The sequence below is a fragment of the Nicotiana tomentosiformis genome, chromosome 1 (assembly GCF_000390325.3).
Source record: "Nicotiana tomentosiformis chromosome 1, ASM39032v3, whole genome shotgun sequence".
Taxonomy (NCBI): Eukaryota; Viridiplantae; Streptophyta; class Magnoliopsida; order Solanales; family Solanaceae; genus Nicotiana; species Nicotiana tomentosiformis.
This window is the reverse complement of record NC_090812.1, coordinates 40,576,049-40,601,900: the sequence shown is the minus strand read 5'-3', so window position 1 is coordinate 40,601,900 and position 25,852 is coordinate 40,576,049. Positions and strand designations below refer to the sequence as shown.

Sequence of the window (25,852 nt, the reverse complement as noted above, 5' to 3'; positions counted from 1 at the left end):
TAGAACTCAATTTCAAAATCTTAGAAATAGAAGTACAAATGTATTCTCCCACGAAAGGAGAAATTATACATATACATGCCTCCAAAACAGGTTTTAAGATGGCAAAAAAATGCACACCAAACATATACATGGACAGAACAAAAAGAAAAGAAGCTATGCTTTAAGTATATGCCTTAAAGAAAAAACTCTGCCGCAGCAGATTGTTCTCATCGACGAATGAGATCATGAAAAAATAAGAAGTAAAAGAAAATTGACAGTGCCTATATTACAATCTCATGGAGGATTTTGCCAGGTCCACTAAAAAGTATACAGATCAAGTACACTAAGCTCCAGATTTGGGGATTTTGAATTGCTTTTTGACAAACTGAGAGGCCTCTGACTCTCCTCGATGACACAGAATCCTAAGTAGGGTCTTGGTATCAGCACCTAACTTGCCTCTTCCGCCCTGCATTTCTAACTCACTTGCGGATCTCAAGTCTTCTATTATTTCCCTGGTCTGTTTACCATAAAAAAACAGGCGTTGTACATCAACCATTTAACATATTGTCGTAGAGAAGGATCACAATAAAATGTGATATATAAAGACCAAATAAGATCATCTTAGACGTACTAGAATTAGTGCAAAATATGGCCTTAATAAACAGTCTTTGAGGAGCAAGCAGATTTTTAAACGTATACATACCATCGCTTTTTCTACAATTGATATTAGTGTTACAGCATCTTTGACCAATTTTACATGAATAAATCTTTGTATCCGTTAAGATAGTGCTACATTTACACATTGTTATTGGGGGCAATAAAACAAGTATGAAAAAAGTGCATATTGCTCAGACAATAATTTCATAATAGAGGCATGGAAAAGCGAGGTACAAGCATCAGTAACCACAGGTACCAAAGTTTTTATGCAGTCAATTCTGCTTATCTTAGTACTTCATGGTGGTTGCTGAACTAACCTCATAACCATGCAGCTTTACCACCTGCCGAACACGTGCAACTTGATTTTCAACTACTCCACGAGGTAGCCCGTCCCCACCCGAAATGAAGAATTCCTTAAACAAACAACAAGCATAGGTGAGAAATAATCATATTGTAGGTCCACTAATTCAAGATATCAGGTAGAAAAAAATTAGCTTGGATATCTTCAGGTAGATAAAAAATTTCTCGGGCATATCCAACAAAAACCAGTTTGAATACCTTCAAGATCTCTAGATCCTCCTCCAATAGCTTAGCATCACCCAGGGAGAATACACGTGATGGTCCTCCATCTAATATGACTCTGAGTAGGCCATCCTGGTGAAATACGATTTCCAAAGAATTCAAAAATTACTGCAGTTAAAAACAGAAAACCAAGCAGCAGTAAGTACACAGACCAGTGATGCTTGAAGCAGTCCTGTCACAACACGATCACGGAGTGGCTCCATTATCACATCACAAAGTTGATTAAGAACCTGCAAATATTGGAAGACAGCTATACCATCTGTGCTTCTCTTTTTTCTGAGTATATATGAAAAGTGGGAGGCACATTCCAGCTCAGCAAAATGGATTGATGCAAGCAAAAACCATATTATGTTTGTATCACTTTTACAATTATCTAAATCAGGGATCCAGATGACCAAATCATTTTGCTCAGAAGGTTGAATGCAGATACTGTCTCTCACATTTCAATATTAGTTACAAGCCTAGGTGTTACTATAGGTCATTTATGCCGTTGTAGGAAAAAAATTCTCAACTCCAGTTTCTAACGATTCAAAACCGGTGCTTCATAAACGAAGTTCGGATGGGATTTATGAATCAGATTTCTATTGCAGCAATTATAGTTCAACCTTCCACATCCCAACATTTCATCACAAGAGAAGTTTGAACAAACATTTAAGACCAAAAATTACTAAGCTGTACTTTCTTTCCATCACAAGAGGGAGATAAGGTGCAAAGAGCAGCAGATCAAGGAGCAACAGAGGATGTTCATCAGTGTTGGAATTTCATGGGATAGTTACTCTTTGCTGTTATTCTTCAGACTCAATTGCATCTTAAATATCTACAAGTTATTTATTTTTCCCCTTTCTGGACTTCATCAAAAGTTAATTCATTTCCCGTTTTCCACATTTATACGATGTTACTTATGTATAGAATAGTCTCAAATATAAGACGCAATACCATATCAAGTGGATCCATTACTGATTCCAACCTAGACTGAGAAACACTGGGTTTATAGAGATTCTCAATGAATGGTTCTCTTAAGTCCCAGAAAATGATTTTTGTTCCTGCAAAAATTGACAAAAATGAGTTAGGAATTATTTGCAATGAACCCCAAAAAAGTAGAAGACAAAGAAGAAGTCTCTCGCTAGTAAATCCACACATCCTTGAAAGTTATATTATTTGCAGAGAACCCAAAAAAGAAAAAAACAGAAGATAAAAACAAAAGTCTCACCAGTAAATTCACACATTCTGTCAATTGCGGCATTAATATCCTTTCTGCTTCCATCAAATGAGTCCTTCTGTAAATTTCTTGCAGTCTCTTCAGCTGGGCTCTCTTTGTTAGGAAAAATATTGAAATTAAGTTAATCCTTTTCCAGAAGAGGAAAGAGTACCACTACTCAAGTGGCATTCATCATGATAAAGAATTATATCTAGATTCTATAGGCTAAAAGTCCCAGCTGATATTGATTATACAGCAGCTATGCTTAATGGTAAATAGATTTCAAGTCAACTATCTCCCTCGTCCCCTTTTTAATTACAAGTAAGAAAAACAGGTTTGCAGTTCTTTATTCATATTTTTGTTTTCCCCAATTTCTTTTGCAAAACATTCCAAGCACACCAAGGCATAGGCTTTACCATACATAGTCAAAGCTTAAGTGCTCAGTACATGAAATAAGAAAAGTTTTGTAATTCTCGGCATTCCTAATTATGACATAATTTCCAAGAATATTCTACGCAATATTCTTTTTAATTCTCTTGACTAAGTACTAACATAATTCTTAGTGATTCACTTGAGTTTCAACGCGCCTCTTCAAACTCAAGGTGATGAAACAACTTAAGATTGCTTATTAGTAAACAAGAGTCACTGGAATCGTAAACAATTCCTTGAATCATCACCAGAAAGAAATTAGTGTTAGATTTTTTTTCCCCGAAAACTCACTGGCAATTGCACAGCAGAAAAAATTGCTTCTTGCAATGGCTTGAATTGGCAGCTGACGAGTACCAAAAAGTTGTTATAACAATGATCACAAATTTCAATATTTTTCTATCTAAGAAAAAATCAATTTAGAGAATAGACTAAATACTCAAACTCTAATAACACAAAGAAAAAGAAGAGAAAATAACTTGTGACTTCAAATTAAATGTTTAGAAGAGAGATCTAAATACACTCTTTGATACCATAAAAAAAGAGGATTTTTGCTTACCAGTAACAGAAAATTCACTGTTTAGACTTTAGAGGAAGGAATCAAGATCCAAATTCTAATACCACGAAGAGATAGAAGAGAAGAAACAAGTTTTGGGAATTCTTTCTTGAAAGGTTGCAGGACGAATGGCCAGACGTGGAATGACAATCTATAAGAGGTGCATTACGGCCGTAAAAGTCGCCGGAGGTAAGAGTGGTGCCGCTAAACGGTCAAAGGAATGAAATAAGATAGTGAATTTATGGAAAGATGGAAATATTTTAGTTGGGTAGATATTCATGAGTAGGGAAAACTACTCAAGTGTTTACCAAATTGTACACTCTGATACCATGTGAAAGAGGAAAAGAAGAGAGAAAAAACTTATAGAGATCAGATGGTTAACTACATACAAGAGAGCTCCTTATATAAGAATCTTGAACTATATGAATTAAGGACAGTTTTCTAATTCTTAATATTCTTAACTTTTATTTACGCAATATTCCTGATGGTTTTCCTGGCTTACAACACATCCATCCAACTATTTCTGTAAAACAGAAATCTAAAATAGAAAAGTAGTCTCCTTTTCTCCACCTGCCGCCATGTCTTCCTTTACTGTTCTTTTTTCTGTCTACCATCTTTGCAGTCTGTAAGGAGATAATTCCAATTGTCCACTTTATATAGAACGATTAAAGATGGAGAGCACCTTTTCAAGACGACAAATACTTCTTAACATTACTCAAAATTGTTAGAAAATATTTTTAGCTGCAAATCTAGAATTACATACTAAGAGGAGATAATAAGATAATATCAATATATTCCAAAGTCAAAAGGAGTTGTTCCTTACTTATCGATTTATCGTGATGCTTTTTCCTCGTCCACCGCTCCCAAATGCTGTCTTCCAATTTATTCAGTTGGCTAATAGCATACTGTAAGGATAAACGATGAGGTAAGCCTTAGAATTGCTTAAGACAGAAACACAATATCACACAGGTTACAAGTTGATTTAAAGTCCAGCTTCAAGCTAATGAAACTGGCCAGAGCCATGCTTTTCCAATTCAACCAGTGTAGATACACCCTTCAGATCCAATCAAAAAGGGGAAAGTGAAACAGAGAGCAAATGATTAACAGCTTGAGATCTTAATCGTACAAAAAGCGGGAAGGTAGAAGTTTAACTCACATGAAGGCTATTCAACTGAACACAAAGCGTTGATGTGGCCACTACGTCAATTTCAACAGACTTCAGGACATCCGGTATCCTTGTATCCTTCAACTCCTTCTTTACAAATGCCTTAATTCCATGTTCCCTTGAGTATCTTGTCAGAATAGGCACAGGTGGAACAACATCTTCCTTATTAGCTGCACACATATGGTAGCAAGTTCACGATGAAATATATATGTTTGAATTAGTGGGAAACAGTTCTGCAGAAACATATGCAAGATATGAAAATGCAAGAAGAAATAAAGCATGGTACAACTTTTGAATGCCAATAAAAAGAGAGCCACTAAACATAAGCTTCAAAGCTATTTGAAGATTGAACATGTTAAATCTTGTCGATGAAAAACTGGGCTGGTGATGAAGGGTTGTCAAACGGGTAAATTGGCAATTCATCCATAATGTGAGCCAGAAAAGAGGGAAAAAATAAAATGGAGGTTTTCCAATTATTAGTTACTAGGACAGAATATTTACAGCTCCAGTGGGAAGGATAGCTTCGAAACTGTAAAGAGGTACCCCTCCCTCCCTACTGTGAAATGGATTTGAATAACGCGGTAACGGAAGATCTAATAGTCCGTCCATCCATTACTATGATATATCATTCATCAAACCATAGTGCAGGATACAAAATGAACTGGGAGGATAATTAAACTAAAACAGCAGGTATATAAGTTTCAGTAAAGAAGAATTCTTTAAGATTGTGCAGAAAGCAACAATATACCAATCTTGTCTAAAATGGTCTTTGCATATACTTGAAATGCATTATCAATGCCGCGAAAGAGGCTACCCAGTTCCCCTGGCCTCATTGGAACTTTCAAAGCAAAGAACTGATCAACCGTCTGCAGTGACAAAATAGTTCAAACTCATTACAAAATTTGGTATCGTATAAAAGCATTTGTAAATTACTGTGAGCATATCAGAATCAAATGATCAAAGCAAAATGTCCACAGTCTGGCCACTTTTTAAAGTTCACTTCCTATATTTTCTTGTTGTGTCCCCCCTCCCCCCCCCCCCCGGCGCTAGATAGGGAACCGGAGCTTCAGAAGCCTTTAGATCTACAAGTGTATGTACTCCAAAAGCTAAGTATTCTCCACTTAAGTTTCACCATATTAACCAAAACTAAAAAGAAGCTAGGCTGCTAGAGATAACATGGACACGAAGGACACACAAACTTCATCTTGTAGCTGAGAGCAGTTGGTGTCAAACTTCGCTCTGAAGCACAAAAGTCTAGAGGCTAGATATGGCTTATTTCATGGAGCATTATGCTTTCATGGGATACTATTTCAAAGTCCGGTTTCCATTTACAAGTTGTTTGCCTGACATATATTAAGATAATCTTCAGCTGTACATAAAACAAATCAATAAAGAAATAAATTTCGTTGTTGCTGACGCAATTATTGAAACTCTTCTTCCATATTACTGTGATTCCAATCTGTATCGGTCATATCGATATGCTTCTGGATTCTCTGCTGTTTAAAAGCTATATTAAATAAGCTAATCATTTGTTTTTCTACATCTATGAAAGATCCGTGATACATCTACTAGCATATGCAGTCAAGGGTAAATAAAGACTGAATACTACTACATCATCCTAGATTCTCACTTATGGATTAAACATGGACATGTAACATTAAAGTATCCACCCATATGTTGCTGAAAACAAGTTTTCAGACAAATTCACCATGTCTGTTTATCAATTGATGCCATAAAGAAACACGATAAACTTAAGGCGTGGAAATCAGAATTCTGATAGAAAATTGATCCTGGGAAAAACAGAAAATTGCGAAACACATAGATGCAAAGAACAGAGTATAATTTTTGAACCTCTTCCACAATCCTGTAGACTTCAACAATTGAACTTCCATGCCTTTGTTGAGGGGAAACCGGTGTCCACCGCTGAAAACCCACAAAAAGGTAATTAAATTCATATGCTAAAAGCCGAGTCTTTGTTTAGAAGGAAGAGCTCAATTTATTCTTATTATCATATCAGTGAATTGAAAAGGGGAGATGCCCCATTTAACTTATACTTCGGAAAAAAAGGATATAAGACATAACAACAACAACAAGCTCAGTAATTTCCTACAAGTGGGGTCCAGGGAGGGTAAGATGTACGCAGTCTTACCCCTACCCTGGAGTGGAGGGCAGAGAGGTTGTTTCCAATAGACCCTCAGCTGGAGAACGGATGAAAAAAGAAAAGGTAATTGCAACAAGTAGGAATAACAACAAGATAAAATAAGATCGAATCCAAGAAAGCAGTTAAACTCTAAGTAGTAATAGCAATCTATGAATAACAGGATGTCATACTAACACTGATACTAGCGAACTGAGTAAGACAAAGAGGAGAAACAGTCGACTACCTACTAGCCTTCTACCCTAATCTTTGACCTCCACACCCTCCAATCTAGGGCCATGTCCTAGGTCAGCTCCAGCTGCACCATGTCCCGCCCAATAACCTCTTCTCAATACTTCTTAGACCTACCTCTACCCCTCCTGCTACCCACCGAAGCTAACCTATCACACCTTCTAACTGGGGCTTCTATACTTCTCCTCTTAACATGCCCGAACCATCTCAACCTCGCCTCCCGCATCTTATCCTCCACAGGGGCCACTCTCACCTTATCCCGAATAACTTCATTCTTAATCTTATCCAACCTGGTATGCTCACACATCCACCTTAACATCCTCATCTCAAATGGTAGAAAAATCTAAAATGGGAAATGATATATGCACAGAGAGTAGAAGGATTATAATGACCAAGGCAAAAAATTAAATGATATAATTGTTCAATGAAACACAATCAATAGAATCAGCAACTCCCTTAGTTATTACCTCCTGCTGAATAGCCCGGTCAACCCAATTCAAAATCCTTGCAAGTTGTGAATTCACCCATCGTAGTACCAATGTCCCAGATACAGTTTCAATCTAGAAAAAATCAAGAAATAAGCTAAGAAAGTCACCAAATTCATTATGAAAATATTAAGCATGATGCATGGCAACTTTATCAGCAAAACTGTCATACCCCAACCAAAACAAAGGCTCTGAGCATTTAGAATGCCGAGGTCAGAAGACAATAAATCCAATAAGCTTAATTTACTGGCCATAAGTCTTTCAATTGGAACTTCCCCATATAAATTTGGCAAAACAATGTCACCCTAAGTTAATCTAATATAAAATATATAAAGAAGCCAGGAAGAGTTTCCTAACCTTGAACAAATTTAACTTTCTGCAGTAAGCATCTGAAGTTCCATCAGCACAAGTAGATACGATAACTTGCATTATATACTGCTCAAGACTGTCAGCAGCAGGAAAGACAGCTATAGTATCCTCAGTCAGATGTTCCGCATTTTCAAGGAATGGTCTCTGAATGATTGACATTCACTCAAACCCCCATAATAAACATATTACCATGAATAATTCAAGCTAAACTAGAACTCCGGGAGATAAATTAATCATTAACATACCAATTTGATACCATAAAGCTTGTGAAGTATGGATGCAGAAACAGCAGCAGCTTTACGATGCCTTTGAGATAATATAGGCATGTAAATAGCATTATCTCTTTGCAAGAGTTTCTTTGTGTGTTCTGCAAGCAATGCTAGAGGATGTTCATTTGTTGCATGAGCTATTGCCTCAACATCTTGTATCATCTGCATAAAGCGATTATTCATGACGAACAGGGAAATTTCATTCATGGCCAATCTAGAGGAAACACGGAACTGAATAACAACACCCAAGAACTAGCTATGATGTATAGAGCATTCTTAGATGCCCCCAACAATGAACTCCGCACTCTAGTAAGAGGGGAAGTCCACCAAGCAGGGGGACAGTTGGTCTACTTGTGTTGTTAGAACCATAGGAAGCAAATCAATCAAATGTAACTTCTGGATGAACTTGCAAACAGTCATTTGTCGGGAAATATGAAACACCATGTCCTTTCATGTAAGAAGCGTATTCAACAGAAATGCACCATAATCTCACGAGATTCATGACATGTTAGCTGTGAAATAGAAAGAGAGAAGACCTGGACAAGTGCACTTGGACCTTTCTGATCCCTTTATGTTCTCGACTATTTTAGTATACCATTATCGTAAAACTACAGTCTACGTTAAAATATGAGTTTGTATGTTCTTGACTATTTTAGTATACCATTATTGTAAAACTACAGTCTACGTTAAAATATGAGAAATTTGTATGGACTGTTTAACTGGTCACAGAACATATGAAAGTGACTACTAATTTCTTTTACTGAAACTTTTATTTTTTTTGATAAGGTAAATTGTATTAATCAAAAGGGAGAAAAAACTCCCGCATACAAGAAGTATACAAAAAGTAGAGAATTTACATCAGAACATGACTCCCTACAAATGACGCCCAATCTTCTACACAAGTAGGGGCTACATGTGTGCACCAAAAAGCGATCAGAGATAAAAGACTATTCTTAAAATGTGAAAACGAAGACTCAATCCCCTCAAAAACTCTCCTATTTACTGAAACTTTTATTAAAGGGGACATGCCTTCTACCTCTAATACGCCATGCTGGTCTGAGAGACTTTGAGCTTCAAATTCTTTGGACATTTGGCATTAGAATGGAATAAGTTAGTCATACAGTACAGAGATTGTGTTATATGATCTGAAGGCTAGACACAGTACATCAAATCCTCCTCTTGAACCAGTCATGCCCATCCCTTAACATAATTCATTATTGGTACATATAATGTTATTCGAACAGAGAAGCTCATTAGGCTGTATAGAATGAAGATTTTGCAATGACATTCATATTTAGCTACGAAATAGAAAATGAAGATAAAAGAATAAAGAAAAGATTTTAATGACCTAACAATGCGAACGGAAGTTCATAGTTAAGGTCCTCTACAATCTTAAGAAACTAATCTAACCAATCATAGAACATGCACTCTACAGTTAGGGTCCTCTACCATCTGAAGAAAATAATTTAACCAATCATAGAACTTGCACTTTACAGTTAGGGTAATTTAACCAGTCTTTGGACTTGCACTTCAAGCCAACAGAGCAAAAGGTTTCAATAGCAGTAATTATATTCAGAAACCAAGTATAGTTTCTTTTTCCAACAAGTAACAATTTACCCTTGTAAACGCATTTTTGATTGAAGATGTCACATAGAACTCTATCTGCTCTGTATCTGATATTGTTGCATATTCCATTGCCTGCACAAACATCAAATTTTGATACGACATTATTATTTCTAAGCGTCAATGTATGCAACTCTTATAGTTTATAGTGAACGAACAGACAGCACATAAAACATATGATTCTATTTCAGCCAGAACAAACATAAAATATTTCACCAGAAACAGGTAATCAGTAGGTAACTCAGACATACCGTTTCAGGTTCTTCTAAAAGAAGCCTTCGAACAAGCATAGCAACTGCCACAGTGTTTTCCATCATTGCTGACCCCTAAACAAAACTAAGATGTGAGCACATTCTTGTTTTTCTTTTCATGTCAATATGAGTTATTTCCGCTTGATGAACTCTCTCAAACCTATAGGAAAGGTAACTATCAAGTGAAACACGTCAGCAAACTGAGTCTTTTTTGAACTACAAGGTATCTTTTCGCTCTAAAAGAAACAAACAGCCTTTGAAGGGACTAAGATGCATTTTCACAAATTCCTGGAACCTTTTCTCCTTTTTTGGAAAATTTTTGGAGCACATATGAGATTCCAATTACCACAAATGCTTGGTTGCTTTTCCTAGAAAATCATATCTTTCATTGAGGTACCCAATGTTTACACCTTGTACACGGGGTTTTACCCCCTTTTACTTTCATCAAAATAACCATTACTAAACCAGAAAATATATCTTTGAAAGTTATGTTATATAAACAGAGAATAGCATATTAAAACCTCTGCAGCTCTGAACTGCCAATGGTGTATGACGATGAAAACAATTGTTGCACCACATACGACATGAAACATAGGTCTATATAAGGAAACATTACACAGACATACAAGATATTGACTAATCCACCATCACTAACTAGCACGTAATTAACTCTCTCTTTTTTTTGGGGGGTGGGGGTGGGGGGGGGGGGATAACCGTGAGATCCCCGAGTGGCAGTGGTACACAGTTCAAAATTCAGTTAATAATTGACTCTTCCCCTCTACCCTTCCACACTTAAATACCAGACTTTCATTTGCGGCAGGGTTCCAAGCCCTGATTAGCACGTAAGTAACTATATTGACTGTGTCAAAACCACAGATTTTTCTCAATTTCCTTTACATCTAAATTACAACTGGCCATGTTTATTCAGACTAGCTGCTATTCTTTTTCTCATGATTGTGTGCTGAGACAGAACGGAAATTGATTCTAGGTTTGAATTCTTTAATTTTTTCCTGCGTATGCTCTCTTGTCTTTCATTGTCCCACCCCACCCCCCGGCAAGGGCCTGGAATAACCCAGAGGATTGGGCCTGGGAAAGCAACAAACAATTATAGACATTTTGTTTCATTTCACAAAAATCTCAATTGCTGATCATCTGAAGGAGGGGAGAATCAAAAGCGGCATTGACAAGCGAAAAACAAAATGTCCATATTGTTTCCGCCCAGAACAATGCGGAATCCATCAAAAGTTCACGTACCTCACTACATGAAACTCTATCTCTCTAATGAGATGTCTCACATCTCAATGATTTGTTGATTATAGTCCAGACAGTTTAACTAGGGAGTCCTTTAAGGTTTTGACTACTTAAAAAATTTGACAAAATTTTTAGACACAGCTTTTCTGTAATGTAACTTAAATAGAAGTAAATAATATCCTAAATGGAGTTAATTTCAACAGAAAAGGCAGAAAATTTGACATATTGGCAACCATTATTCATTGGAAAAGTGTAATTTGGAAGTTAGTTTCTTATCTTTAAAATAAAAAACGAGATTTATATCATATGCCACAAGCTCTAAGCTGATCAGTATATGTATTACCACAACACAAAAATTCAAAATAGGAAAAGACATTCATATAAATGCATAAGTTTAAAAAAAAGACTTAGCATGGGCAAAAAATTTGCAATCGCCTGATCAAAGTAAAACAGATTTGTTCACTAACCTCAGCATAATTGAGATGGTAGTCGCCCAACTGCTTATCAGCCCATTTTGATATAGGCAACAAGAAAGACTGCAAGAAAGTCAACTCTTGAAATCCCTTTTCAATTTCAACTCTAGAATGCAAACTCTTCAAGTGCATTCTCTCTTGTGGTCCCCTTTGTTCCTTTAATGGTATTTTCTTCAACTGTTCAATGACATATTGCAAGATCCTTTGCTCCCCTGTGATGACAAACTGCACAACACAAGGGGCACAGATCGAAATAGGACCATCAAGCACCAGACAATAAGCAAAGAGGAATTGATGGAACCATTGGATTCAACCAAGCAACCACATTTGAAATAAGGGTAACCAAGCAAGAAAGAAATTGTTGCAACGTGTCCGGACTTCGATTTTACAAACAGTTTGACTAAACAAGATGGAAGCAATTGCCTAACAATTCCCAACAACCTATCGCTGATTGGGACTGAATTTTACTTAAAACTGCAGAAGTTAAATAATGTGGAAAGAGGAGAGGATGAGGATTTTGTATTTCATAAAAAACCATAGTTGCCGGTAGGTGAAGTTCAGTGAGTTTTAATTGGACCATAATAGCACATTTGATTCAATGAAAAACAAATTTCGTTGAATAACACGAAGAGATGAATAGGAATTGAAGAATAACATTGGACCAAGAAGATTATTTTCACTTTAATAAAACATGCATTTCAAGTAATCACCTAAATTTGGCTATAATAAGTTAGAAACATAAGTGACTAATCATAGACAGTAGTCAGGCTACAAAATCATCAATTAATTTAACCAAGGGTATTTCAAAATGGTGGGTAGTTTGGTCTTCTTTGGTAGCTTCACCAAGGAATTGTTAATACTTGTATTAATAAACCCATAATACCTAAGGTCAGAAAACATAGCGTGTGGTATTTTTCATACAAAGTACTGTTATATTTTACTAGGAAAATCCGAAAATGCAATCAAAATAATTAAAATCGGGTTCCTATAGGTTCCATAAACGGCGTACAAAATGGCCACTAAGTAGGGAGCAGCAAGTACAACATCACACTTGATGCATCATTAGTTTTACAAGAGGATGAACCATCTGATCTGACCAATCAATACTCAAGAAGGTCATCCCAACAAACGAGAAAGTGAAATGATGGCAACTCTTGGTCACCCCCAGATTCATTTTATGCAAAAAAGTAAATTGACATTGAATGTTAACAAAAGACAAGAAGTACTCCAAGAGGATATCAGCAAGGGAAAAGGTCCAAAATTGCCCCTCTACTATGGTACTACTATGGTATATAATTTAAATTTGTCCCCCGTTATACTTTTCGTCCAAATCTATCCCTACCGTTAACAAAGTTTGCATAATTGCCCTCAACCCTAACGTCCCTCCACTGTGGCACCCAACCCCTCTAATATTTTGTCCATGTCAGCAACCAAGTCAGCAGGTCCCACTAATTAACCCACCCCTTTTCTTATTAAAATATTCTCATCTTCTTCTCCCTCTCTTAAGTCTTAACTCACAGACCTACACACTCCAAAACCTCCAAGTTGAAGTTGGTCGCCGTTCAAGGTGGTTCCGAACACACTTTGCAAAATTAGAATCATATATCTCCATCCCTATGTCAAGAAACATGGGCCTACGAAAATACATCTCAGAGAAATATATGTATTACCAGTTTACCACCATGGATTTTCCGACGAAATCGGCCTCTGACGACTTTTGGCCAGAATGGCCAACGCCAAAAAATGTGTCAAGTATCACAACCCCCTCTCTATCAAAGTTTCTAATAATTTTGAATGCCCCAATTGGCCGAATCAAGCTTTGAAGAATAGAGCATTGTTCCGGCGGCACCACCAGCTCCACACAGTGAACTACAAAGAAATTTAACAACAATTTGGTGTGCAACTTTGAATTTTAAACCAACAGATGTGAACTTTCGAACACCCAACATCGTAGGTTCCCAAAATTCACTATAGTGGACGAATCCAAATCTCATTTCAGTCAGAACACAAATCGATTCTCAAAAATCAACTTGTAATATAGCCATTCAATTTCAGCAACCATAATATAAAGTTCGGAACTGACGAACTGGAGTTGTAGGTGTAATTTTGTCAAACTGCTGAATTTTCAGCTCAAAAGTGGTCTAAATCTTCACGAATCAGCCCCAAAATATGGATATGAACTCTACAAAACGTTTCTGATTGTTTGGAACAATATCCAATCGAAATAGCTTCGATTTGCGGAAACCCGATTATTGGATTCGGAGTTTCAAGCTTCGTTAATGGCTGTTATGGAATTTTCGAATTTCAGGTTCTCCCTCAAGCTTCTCAACTTAGTGTATTGCACAACTCACCAGACAACATTTTGATCCTATAGATGGAACTCAAACAATGATTCGTTTAATCGTCAAGCCGAATATTTTCTACGCCAAATGCGCAAGCATTTTTGGGGTTGTTCTCAATTGTGTTATTATAAGTCGATTGCCCAGTTGTTCTAACTTCGATTTCTGTAATTTTCTTGTTGATTGGGCCAACCAAAGTTATATGGTTTGAGGTTTCACAAATGGGGTCTCGGATAATTCGAGGTTTCATAAGATTGAGGATGTTTATTAAGAGTTCCATGGCAGAATTTCTTATTTTTACATCTTGGCATACGACGGGTTTGGGGGGTCTATGGGGTTTTAATTTGGTGGGGTCGAGTGACTTGGCAGCTGACATGGAAAAAATTGAGGGGGCCAGCTGCCACGATATAGATCTGTTAGGGTTAGGGGCAATTTTTAAAAGTTGATTAACGGTAGGGGCTAGACTGGACGAATAGTATAACGGGTGGTAGAAGTAAACAATATAGTATAGTTGAGGGGCAATTTTGGACCTTTTCCCTACTAGCAATGCTAACTAGCATAAAAAGATCGAAGCCTTCCATGTTTTTAGCAACTCATTCAACTAGAAGGTACATGATTTTCCTGGTTCTTCAAGCATAATAGATTCAAGAAATATCAGGTTCTTTTCTAAATAGGAAATTGTAGGCTATGCCACAATATTCCATAGAGGTTGTGGTCCATTTTTTTTTATAAGGTAAATTGTATTAATCAAAAGGGAGAGAACTCCCGTATACACGAGGTATACCAAAAAACGTAGAGAATTTATATCAGAACATGATTCTCTACAGAAGACGCTCAATCTTCTATACAAGTAGGGGCTAAATGAGTGCACCAAAAAGCGATCAAAGATAAAAGACTATTCTTAAGATATGAAAAAGGAGACTAAATCTCCTCAAAAGCCCTCATATTTCTCTCCCCTCATACGACCCATATGAGAGCTAACGGGGCGAACTTCCACGCCTTTTGCTTTCTTCTTCTACGGAAACCGGCCCAGCTATATAACATTTCCTTTACAGTGCTTGGCATCACCCATTGAACACCAAAAAGATTCAGGATTGCCCTCAACAAAGCAGAGGACACAGGGCAGTGCAACAAAAGCTGATCAACTTCTTCCTCTGAGCTTTTACACATGTAGCACCAACTAACAAGTGTAATTCATCTCTTTCGGAGATTTTCAGCAGTCAAGATCACTCCCCTCGCCGCTAGCCATGCAAAAAAGCACACATTCGTGAGCGCCCCTAGGAATCCAGATCGAGGAGTATGGAAAAGTGGCCTCCTCTCTCACCAACATACTCTAATAAAAGGACTTTACGGTGAACAAACCATCGCCACGCAAGCCCCATCTCCAAGAGTCGCAGGATGGCTGGGGCCTGTCTTGCCCGTATAGCAGTGCCAACAAATCTTGGAGCTCCGCAATCTCCCAATCTTGCATGTTCCTTCTGAATGAGAGGTCCCATACAATCCCCTTCCATGCTCCTTACGAATCTGTTGGACCATCAGTTCCTTCTGGTTTGAAACTCTGAAGACGTAGGGGAAGGAGACCCTCAGAGTATCCTCTCCACACCACCTATGATTCTAAAAGCTGATTCTCCTTCCATCTCCCATCCTGTAGGTGATGTTGCCACTGAATGCTTCCCAATTCTTCATGATGCTCCTCCACATGCCACACCCGAAAGGTGTTGTGATTGCCTTGGTCCTCCAACCCCTCCCGTGGAATCGTACTTTTCTACTACGACCTCCCTCCATAGCGCATGCTCTTCTACCCCGAATCTCCACAGCCACTTTCCCATTAAAGCTTTGTTAAATATCCTAAGATCTTTCACTCCAAGTCCACCCCACTTCTTTGGGGAAGTGATTGTCTGCCAATTCACTAGATGAAACTTTCTAGTTCCATCCGCCGCATCCCAAGAGGTTGTGGTCCATATCCGCTCTAATAATTAATAATGAAAAAAGTAGTCCAAACTCCAAACAATTGGTATACCATCAGCATGTTAGTAGTCAAGCAAATGCTAGTAACGTTTTAAGCAACTCTGAATAAAAACCAACAATTTTGTCATTTTATACCTGTCGAAATAACACCCAAGCATAGCAAGTGTAGTGGATGGTTTCGGTGATTCCCAAAATACGCCACGTAGACTTAAGAAGCTCCAAAATTTCTTCAACTTCCTGGTGAGAAGAGATGAAGTTCATAATTAGTCATTCACACCTACAAATGGATTTTCAAAGGAATGTACTTGCATTATATCATTTCTTGCACTACTATTTAGTATATTATCGATAAAACAAGTGAATGTGTTTCACATAAAACAACAACAATTTTCGCCTCAATCCCAAGCAAGTTCGGGTCGGCTACATGATCCTCACCAATGATGTTGTTCCATTTAAGCACCTTAGCCCCATGTTATCAATAATCAATAATAATAATAATAAAAGGTACTAAAAGTTCTATACAAGAAAATGCATATAAATCTCAAATAAGATTAAAAGACCCCTAGAAGACATAAGACCTAAAGTAACCATACTAACATGACGAAAATATAGTCCCAACTAATAGGTATTGCCTAATTAAATCCTTTCTGTTGTCCCCTATTTTTCGCTATGTCTGCGTGGATTCCAGGAGATTATAGATTTTTCGAGACAACTTCCTTTCGTGTGATTGGGGGTATCATCCCTTTTAACACCTTCACTCGCCATGTCCCTCTATTATTAACGTGCATAACTAGACCGCAAACCAAATGACCCCTAAAAATATTACCTTCTTCCTTTTCTTGAGAAAGGTAATAACCTAAGAGAATTACTTTCTCTTATTCTATAAGAGAGTTAAGCAGGTCTCCGTCAACATGCCTGCTTATGCTCTGAGGGTATGTTGGTTATTTTATATTACAAATGTGCATTATTTGGCTATTCTCTAGGCTTTAATGCTTTCTTGTGGATTGCAAATGACGAAAAAAACAGAAATATTCAGCTCACAAATCCGCAGCCTTTTGCAATATGGGCCCGAAGAGTGTTTTCGTAAATGTGTTTAAACGGAGCAAATTAATTGGCCAAATAATTTAGTGTCTTGACCAATTTACCCCTTGGCTTATCATTCTTATTTACGGTATTTCACGTGGACGTGTCCCCTATCCCATTAATTAGCTCTGCATTTCTGTTATTTTAACTTACTCCTGCTGATTAACATATCGGCTTTCTTCTACAGCCAACAAATCCAAAATCGAGTTTCCTACCTTTTTGCTTTTTTGCAATTTCTCTGTTAGTACAAGGAAAGGATAAAAAAGAAAGTAGTACAGAAAATTTGAAATATTGTTAAAGATGTGTAATGAAATCCACTTGGTTTTCATCAACAATTGAGTTAAGCAGGTCTCCGTCAACATGTCAACATGCCTGCTTATGCTCTGAGGGCATATTGGTTATTTTATATTACAAATGTGCATTATTTGGCTATTCTCTAGGCTCTAATGCTTTCTTGTGGATTGCAAATGACGAAAAAACCAGAAATATTCAGCTCACAAATCCGCAGCCTTTTGCAATATGGACCCGAACAGCGTTTTCGTAAATGTGTTTAAACGGAGCAAATTCATTGGCCAAATAATTTGTTGTCTTGACCAATTTACTTGGCTTATCATTCTTATTTAAGGTATTTCATGTGGACGTGTCCCCTATCCCATTAATTAGCTCCGCATTTCTGTTATTTTAACTTACTCCTGCTGATTAACATATCATCTTTCTTCTACAGCCAACAAATCCAAAATCGAGTTTCCTACCTTTTTCGCTTTTTTGCAATTTCTCTGTTAGTACAAGGAAAGGATAAAAAAGAAAGCAGTACAGAAAATTTGAAATATTGTTAAAGATGTGTAACGAAATCCACTTGTTTTTCATCAACAATTTTATTTTCACGAAAAGTTGAAGTCACTATATTTACATATAGTCTTACTTTTAGCAAATTCACATATGCTTTTGATCGAGTTTTCTACTTCTAATGAGTTTTAACTTTTAAATAAAAAATTTACAGAAGAAATGCCTAATGATTTTTGTTCGCTAGCTAGATAATGAAGTAGATTTTATACAAGCAATTCAGTGTCGCCGAGTCCACGAAGGTACCTACTTGGACGTACATTAATCAAAATATTATTCAAGGTCTGATGTGCTATACAAGAGGAAGAAGGAAACAGAGTTAACAAAAGTAGGAGTAGTGAGAGGGGAAAGAAGTAGCTGGGAAAAGATAGCGTGTAACCACGAGGCTGGAGGCAGTAAAGAGGAAAAACTTGGAGCTCTATTTGAAACCTAAATGACCTTGAAATAGACCTTAAGGGAATTAAATCCCTTGATATTTATTGAGATGCCTAATATATAGATAAGAACAAGGGTAAACGTGGAGTATTTTTGTGTTATTTGTTACACTGAGATAGCATGACATATCCATGACTTACAAATTGCACGAGGATGTGCAGTGATTTATTTCTACATTGTATTTGTATTCACAAGTAATTGCTTGATGCCCACTTTTAAGTGGCAATCAATAAAGAAAGCACAGAAGATACTATGATTTTCTGCTATGTGTATTGTCTTTCCATTTATTTATTCATTGAAGCACCAAGCACGACCTGTTGCTGGTGCAAATTAGGCAAACTGGAGAGGTGAATTTATTTTCTTCCAAGAACATTTGCGGCTAAATCAAGTCATTTTTCAAGAGACCTTTGTTAAACTGCCATACATATGGATACAAATTATAAACTGACTAGCTAAATTTTGTATGTATTTTGAGCTAACAACAACACACATACATAAATAGGTAGAGGGTAGCATTTACGATTTTTCTTTCTCTAATTCTTCGAGTCATTTTAAATTAGTTTTGTATTGTATGATTTTTCTTGAGACTATTGTTTATCTCCGTCAACCCAATTGTTATTGGGGCCGTGCACAGTACTGGTTATCCTAACTAGTTCTAATATACAAGAAGCATGATGGCCATCTTTATCCTGGCACCATAAGGCATAGCAAGAATGGCAAGAAATTCTATAATGGAATCCCAAATTGTTAAGAGAGAATGACCTTCAAGTGGGTTTTAACTGACCTCTGTAAGCTTTCCCTCATCTAAAACATCAAAAACACTGAGAAGTAGTTTCTCGTATAATTTGACATTCAGGTGATAACCATCCGCCCAGTGGCATACTTCACCAGTTAAGTCACCTCGAGCTGGCCTTTCTGCCAGTGGATTAGCAATCTCTCTCAACGATTTTAAACATTCTGTCCTTTGCAGCTCAGCCGCAGGAGGAGGAAAAGACTGAAACAAGAAAATAATAAACTTTATAGCACATCATATGGTATAGCATAACAAAGCACTTTTTTCTTGTAACATTGTTTCTCCGGACACAGGTGTTCATAGTATATGAAATCAAAACCTTAGTTTGAGAAAAAAAAAAGTGCACAAACAATGACAAAGAGAATCAAACAAGCAAACAAGAACAACATCAAAGACAGCATGTCACTTGAACTACTTCCATTGGTCAATAAGATTTTTAAAAAGAACGTCCTTTTGAGGAGAGTACCAAACAAGAAACAAGAATAAATATAAGTACCAGAAGATAAAACGTGTCAGTTTACAATTATAGACACGTCTTTATAACCGAGAAACTAAATGGATTAGCGAACCTCCAATCTAAAAGATGAAAACCCTCTTACCATTTCTAATTTTTATTCTAAGCAATTCTATAATTTGGCATATGATGATCAAGCTTCAAAACCAAACTCTCAAGTAATTTGTTTGAAAGAAGTGCCATGACCCCACTTGTGGGATTTCACTGGGTTGTTGTTGTTGTTGTTGTTGTTGTTGAAAGAAGTGGCATGAATCCACAGTTCCAATCCATCTATTTACTATTTAAGATACTTAATATTTTTTCAGTAATAAATTAGCAAAATGAAATCCAACTAGGGTTGCCACAAACTTACATTCATTGCGTCGACCTTTAGGCAACTTGGTTAATCATGATATTCCCCTATTGACAAGAACGATAGTTTCAAAAATAATGTTGTTAGTTTGTTGTTTGTATAGATGATAGAGGAACACGTGTTTCCTGGCTCATTCTTTTTATTTTATTAGGTAAATATAAGAGATCAATAAAATTAATCAAATACTGAAGTTTTAAAACTGCACCGAGCCAAAGTCATTTCGGTTTGATTGGTTTCTTTGTTTGCGAACTAAAAGTCGATTGGAAACTAACTAAACCAACTGAATGCATAATGTTACTCAAACTCGGTGGCATGGTGTACGTTAAAGATGTGCATGCTCCACCTTCAAATCCTAAGTCCGCCACTGAGACTAGAAAGTAAGTAGGCATTTGGATAATATTTGAGTTGAAGCTGAATAAAAGAGTATTTGATGTTCAAGTTGAAAAAATAAAAACTGTGGAAGTTGAAGATTTATGAGTAGAAACCAGTATTTCCTTGAAATATGCATTCAGACCACTATTTTAATATTTTATTTGAAGTTCAAATATTAAAGTTCAGTTATTGCAAGTGCTCGTGGCCAAACTAGTATTGTAGATACTTAAGTTCAGTATATATAATTAAACCAGAAATATGTCTTCACCAAAAGTAGGACAGAAAGAAAAGTACACACCTCAGATTCCTCAATCTTAGCCAAAAGAACCCTTAGCTCATTTGCTTTTCGCCCAGATTCCCCAAATCCTACAGCAGGATAATTTATGAGCCCCTCCTCCAACATGTTTAACTGAACTGACAGAAAAGGAAATATGTAACAGAAATGTTAAATACATTTCATACAAATTTAGTCCCATAAATTAACAACTTTGCAAAGCCCATTACAGTAATTAGGAAGAAAAGGAGGGGAGAAAAAAATTGCATCTTTATAGTGAATGAGAAAGACTGCGCTTACTTGTCTTTTTTGCCACTTGATATACGACTTCTTGTCGGAAAACTCGGTTCGTGAAATACAACATAACAATTCCAATGGGATCAAGATTGTATCCATCCTTTTACCCACTTTTCCGATCATCGCATTAAGGAGCCCAAGTCTTGTCCTGACGTCCATGGCCTCAGAAATCTGTACATAATAATCAGGTAAGAACCCATTAAGTATGAGACTGAAATTTCTAAATAATAGAGCGCTGCATAATAATTTTTTTAAACGTTGGTTACTCCTCAGTTCAAAGACATTATATCAAACTTTAGTAACTCCATTCTACCGTTCTCTTTTAGATCTACGAGTTTCACTCTAAGTCAAGCTAAGAGTGGTAGACCTGCCTTCACAAGATTAAGACATAATTAAATAAATCTATAATCATGGTTTAACAGTTTTCTCACTCAATTAGAAAGCGCTCCCTCTGCCCCCCAACGGAAAAAAAAGATCAATGGAACTTGTAGCCATCGTCTTTACTTTGCGGACAGTGCCCTATTAATGGATTGTAGAGTCCTAAATAATGTGGTCACCATGTAAAGAGTCCCAAATTTTTCACTCATTGATGATAAAAAATGCTAGAGGCAGTCGCTTGGGCAACTGAGACTGTTGAATTATACCAGAGAAACTGGCCTAAAATTGGATCACAGAATGAAGGCACAAAATTATGCACCCAAGTCTCGGACTAGCCATTATGAAAGTACAACTAATTTGTACTGCCATTAGCTTTAGGATCACTTCAATGATGAATATCCCAAGTGTTGGACAAGCCATTACCTATATATTAATGTCAGAATGTTAGTGACTAAAGTAAAGTACTTTATACATCCCAAGTCCTTTTTCCACTCTGGGACTGCTCATCATTCTGTTACTTCTGACAGAGTGAAAATTTTGGGACTCTATACATCAGAGTTCCCCTTTCTTTGCATTATGTCACTAGATTGATTCCAACTGTCTCCTTTCTCTACGCAATTAGTGATCTATTTCACATCATCTTCCCAAAAAGACCTCCCCCTGTTTCCGGAATGATATTCACTACCTTCTACCTCCCCTAGAAAGAGACCACTCTGATATATCTCCCATACATGTTAAATTTTGGTAAATAACATGTGTAAAGCTGACTTTGAGAAATTCCATTTTCTGCATACTTTTCCCTTCTCTAAGCTTAAGTTAATCAGTGACCGTGATTAAGCCTACAAAGTACACTGATCTTTTAGATAGAATGAGCATTTTGATTAAGAATGTGACTACAAGTACAGATAAAAAAGTAACAAGTTCATTTATTTTCCTACCTCCATCTGGACACGCATCGTCTCCAACAAACTGACCAGTCCAGATAAATGCTGGGACTGGGTCATTACATTTTCACTCTTACTCCGGCCCAGCTTCCTCATCAATATAGATTTCTTCTCCTTCTTTTTGTCCTTTGATGGTACAATAAGGCCCCTGTGCATACATAACGCATATTAAATACCTTTAATTAATGAGATGGGAGAAGTTGCAAGCAACGGCAGAAATACCCTGAAGCTCCTGCAGCAGCCAGGAGGATCTCATATGCTGTTTCACGGAGGTCATCATCGCCAACACCTACGAAAAATAGAGGTATAAGTATTTCCTATCCATCCGCGTAAAAGCAAGAGAAGAGAACAATTCAAAAAAAGATATTAAATTCTACAAGTCAGAAAATCTACAACAACAACAACAACAACAACAACCCAGTATAATCCCACTAGTGGGGTCTGGGGAGGGTAGTGTGTACACAGACCTTACCCCTACCCTGGGGTAGAGAGGCTGTTTCCGATAGACCCTCGGCTCCCTCCTTCCAAGAACTCCCCACCTTGCTCTTGGGGTGACTCGAACTCACAACCTCTTGGTTGGAAGTGGAGGGTGCTTACCACTAGAGCAACCCACTCTTGTCTAGAAAATCTAGAAAAAATTAAAAGCTTGTTAAAGGTCAGAAATTCATTAACGTGGCATCAAGGGAGTGCTAACTCTTTCTAATCTAGAAAAGTTAAAAACAAATATAGGATTTGCAGCTAAATTTTTAAATAACTCCTATCAGCTAGACAAAGTTAGAATATCAAAAAAATCACACAAGTCTGCTGGAGACTATGGTGAATTTCTTATGTTCCTAGTAGAAAGGGGACATATATTGTCCCAACATTAAACCACTATAAAGTATGCTACATTCATGGCCGAGGTGCATTGCTCGAACTGCAATTAACATGGATGAGAATTGAAATCCATAATTGGTGGGTGAAAATTGTTTGCCTTGTGTAGTTGCCCGCAGGGTCAGCTCAATTGGCAAAATTGAGGGGTTTGTGTCTAATGTCACGAGTTCGAACCCTGCAACAAGCGAACTAACTCTGGTATTTAAGTGGAGAAGAGTAGAGGGGCAGGCCCATCATCCCTGAGTTTCAAAGGTTGTGGTTGGCCTAAAGGGTCAGTTCCAGATGAATTTTTCGGTCATGGAAAAAAATTGGTGGATGAAACTTGCACACTAACCTAGAGTAGTTATATGGTACATCAACATCGACGCTATTAATGGTTTCCTAGTCACGTGTCAGCCTCATAAGCACAAAGTAACAAGCAGTACAAATATAGCATCAAAGAATGATCTCGAATTACTGACTCTCCTGATCTTCTTTATTTCTCTGGTATAACCAACTACATGCATAGCACCTTAGAGCTAAGAAGCAAATAAATCTCAACCCAATAATGCAAAAAATGGCCACAAAATTATGGAAGTGGAACAACCAGTCCACCATATGCATATACGCCTAAAATAATCATGCTTACCGGTGGCAAATGAAGGCAATCCAAGCACAAGATCAGAAGCATCATTGAGAACTCTTCTTGAATACCTTCTATTGTCAACTTCATCTAGATCGTCAAAGTCATCAAAATCCTCAATGTCATCAACTGTCAACTCTTGTTGTTGTGTGGAATTGAGAGACATGGATTTGGATAGACTAGACGGCTCTTCAAATGGTTCAGTATCAACGGACTCTGACGTTGACAGTGTTGCCAAATTTGGTAATGGCGTGGCAACAGGGACAAGAGGGGGTAACCTTCTTGGAGGCGAACCCGATAATTCAGGATTTGTAGCTAGAAAGAATTCATCAGTTGAACCTGCATTACTCTTATACCAAAAGGAAATCATTGAATGAAAATAAAATTGATGTGCATAGAAGGCCTGAAATAGTGCTTTGCAATAGGCAAAAAGTATTGCATAACAATTCCCTAATGGAATAATTATAAGCTATAATAGATCAACCTCGGGAACTGGAACATTCATAAATAGCAGAAATTAATGTAGAAGTGCTGTATAACAATCCCCTAAGTGGAATAATTATAAGCTATAATAGATCAACCTCGGAAACTGGAACATTCATAAATAGCAGAAATTAATGTATATGAAAGTTCGAATTTACCATATGAGGGAACAGAGTGCTGTCATGGTAATCTCTAATAGCTTCAGATAGTTCAAGGAGTCCACCTACAAAAAAAAAAAAAGGAAACAAAAAATAAAATAAAGCAACTAAACTAGTTGAATAAAGTGAACTGCTAATGTAATAACTAGAATTCATATATGTAGAGTATGTATCTTGTTCCGTACCTTTTCTTGCACAATTGAGGACGAAATCAACGCTCACTTGATCAAGATCCACGTCATCCAAGGAAACAGCCCCGGGAGGCATTACCACCTTCTTGATTAAGCTTCCTGAAAGTATAAAATTCAAGAGTATCCGCCTGTCTCGCCGGAATCTTTGCAGCAGCTCTGTATCATTCTCCCTACATAAAAAATTAAACTCTCTACTATTAAATCTCCTTAAAAAACCCAGAATCCTTAACCTTGGCTGCCAAAGGACTTTAGATTTAGTTATTTACTTCAAACCAACTATAGGATCTATATATGATTCTTATAAACACTAGCAAAACGAAAAAAGAGCGGATATCAAAGCCAAGATTTTAAAGATTACTTACTCTTCCATGGCAGCTCACACTTGCATTCACCAACTGAAGGGGGGGAAAACAAAAGCCCGAGTTTAGAATTAAATTACCACAAGATTAAGTGAAATTTGAACGAGCCAAAAAGGCAATTAGTCTTTGAAGTAAGTACCGAAATGCAGAGGGATTCAAATGGGTTAATTGAGAAGAGCAAGAAGGAGTTCAAGACTGAAAAGATCTTAGGGAATCCAAAAGAAGTCAAGACTTGAGAAGAATCCTTCAATTCAGGTGTGAATGTGAAGTGTCTATCAGTGATGCTGATGAAGATGGCTGTAGTGAGAATAACCCCCTAAGGCTTGATTGGGAAAGCTCGGTCGGATTCCAGATTTGTATGCCGTAGTCGCAGCGTTTTATATTTTTTAGACGCGGCTCGTCTATTCAATAATTTTAGAGTGAGATTTCTGATATTTATAAATACTAATAAATTCATTAATGCGATTTTGCGTTTTACTATTTATATAAGTAGATTTGATTACTGAAAACTTTTTTAAAAGAATTCTAAATTGAATCTTCAAAAGTAAATATAGTAACATAAATCTGTATGTATATACTATATTAAAAGTACCAAGTCACTTAGCAAAACATCGTTAACCTTTTATACCCTTTTAAAATAGTCTTTACAATAGACAAAATTATAATTTAATTTTTATTTTCTTAATATTTAGAACTTTAAAATTAACTAAAAAATTCTCTTATTAAATCTTTACTTATTTTGAATTCAAATTATTATCTTAATTATATTTGAACTACTATCCTTTTGTGCATGACTACTTATTATGTAAGACTTGTTCGTTTCTGTAACAACCCGACCGGTCGTTTTGCTTTTTAGATCCTCGTTCCCCTAAATAAATATCTCTGTATGTATTTTTACCAT

At 36.9% G+C, this 25,852-nt stretch overlaps 1 protein-coding gene across 2 annotated transcripts; it reads right to left on the bottom strand.

Moving 5' to 3' along the window:
* LOC104101449 (protein unc-13 homolog) lies at nucleotides 1-25,348 on the bottom strand. 2 transcript variants are annotated; one of them, XM_009608890.4, is made up of 27 exons: nucleotides 25,091-25,348; nucleotides 24,955-24,987; nucleotides 24,587-24,762; nucleotides 24,402-24,466; nucleotides 23,767-24,109; nucleotides 22,488-22,554; nucleotides 22,260-22,413; nucleotides 20,947-21,114; nucleotides 20,671-20,781; nucleotides 19,126-19,335; nucleotides 16,116-16,217; nucleotides 11,668-11,898; nucleotides 9,950-10,024; nucleotides 9,693-9,773; nucleotides 8,052-8,237; nucleotides 7,795-7,950; nucleotides 7,420-7,512; nucleotides 6,415-6,486; nucleotides 5,312-5,429; nucleotides 4,555-4,733; nucleotides 4,222-4,303; nucleotides 2,429-2,530; nucleotides 2,155-2,261; nucleotides 1,371-1,448; nucleotides 1,195-1,290; nucleotides 954-1,049; nucleotides 1-496 (listed from the first exon to the last, which is right to left on the bottom strand). In XM_009608890.4, the coding sequence occupies exons 2-27, from the start codon at nucleotides 24,960-24,962 to the stop codon at nucleotides 323-325; spliced, it is 3,330 nt and encodes a 1,109-aa protein (XP_009607185.1). In that variant the 5' UTR covers nucleotides 24,963-24,987; nucleotides 25,091-25,348; the 3' UTR covers nucleotides 1-322. The 2 variants fall into 2 exon arrangements, with proteins under 2 accessions (XP_009607185.1, XP_009607186.1); XM_009608891.4 differs by lacking the exons at nucleotides 24,587-24,762; nucleotides 24,955-24,987; nucleotides 25,091-25,348 and having other exon boundaries at nucleotides 23,767-24,099; nucleotides 24,402-24,459.
* Between the last annotated feature and the right edge of the window lie 504 nt (nucleotides 25,349-25,852).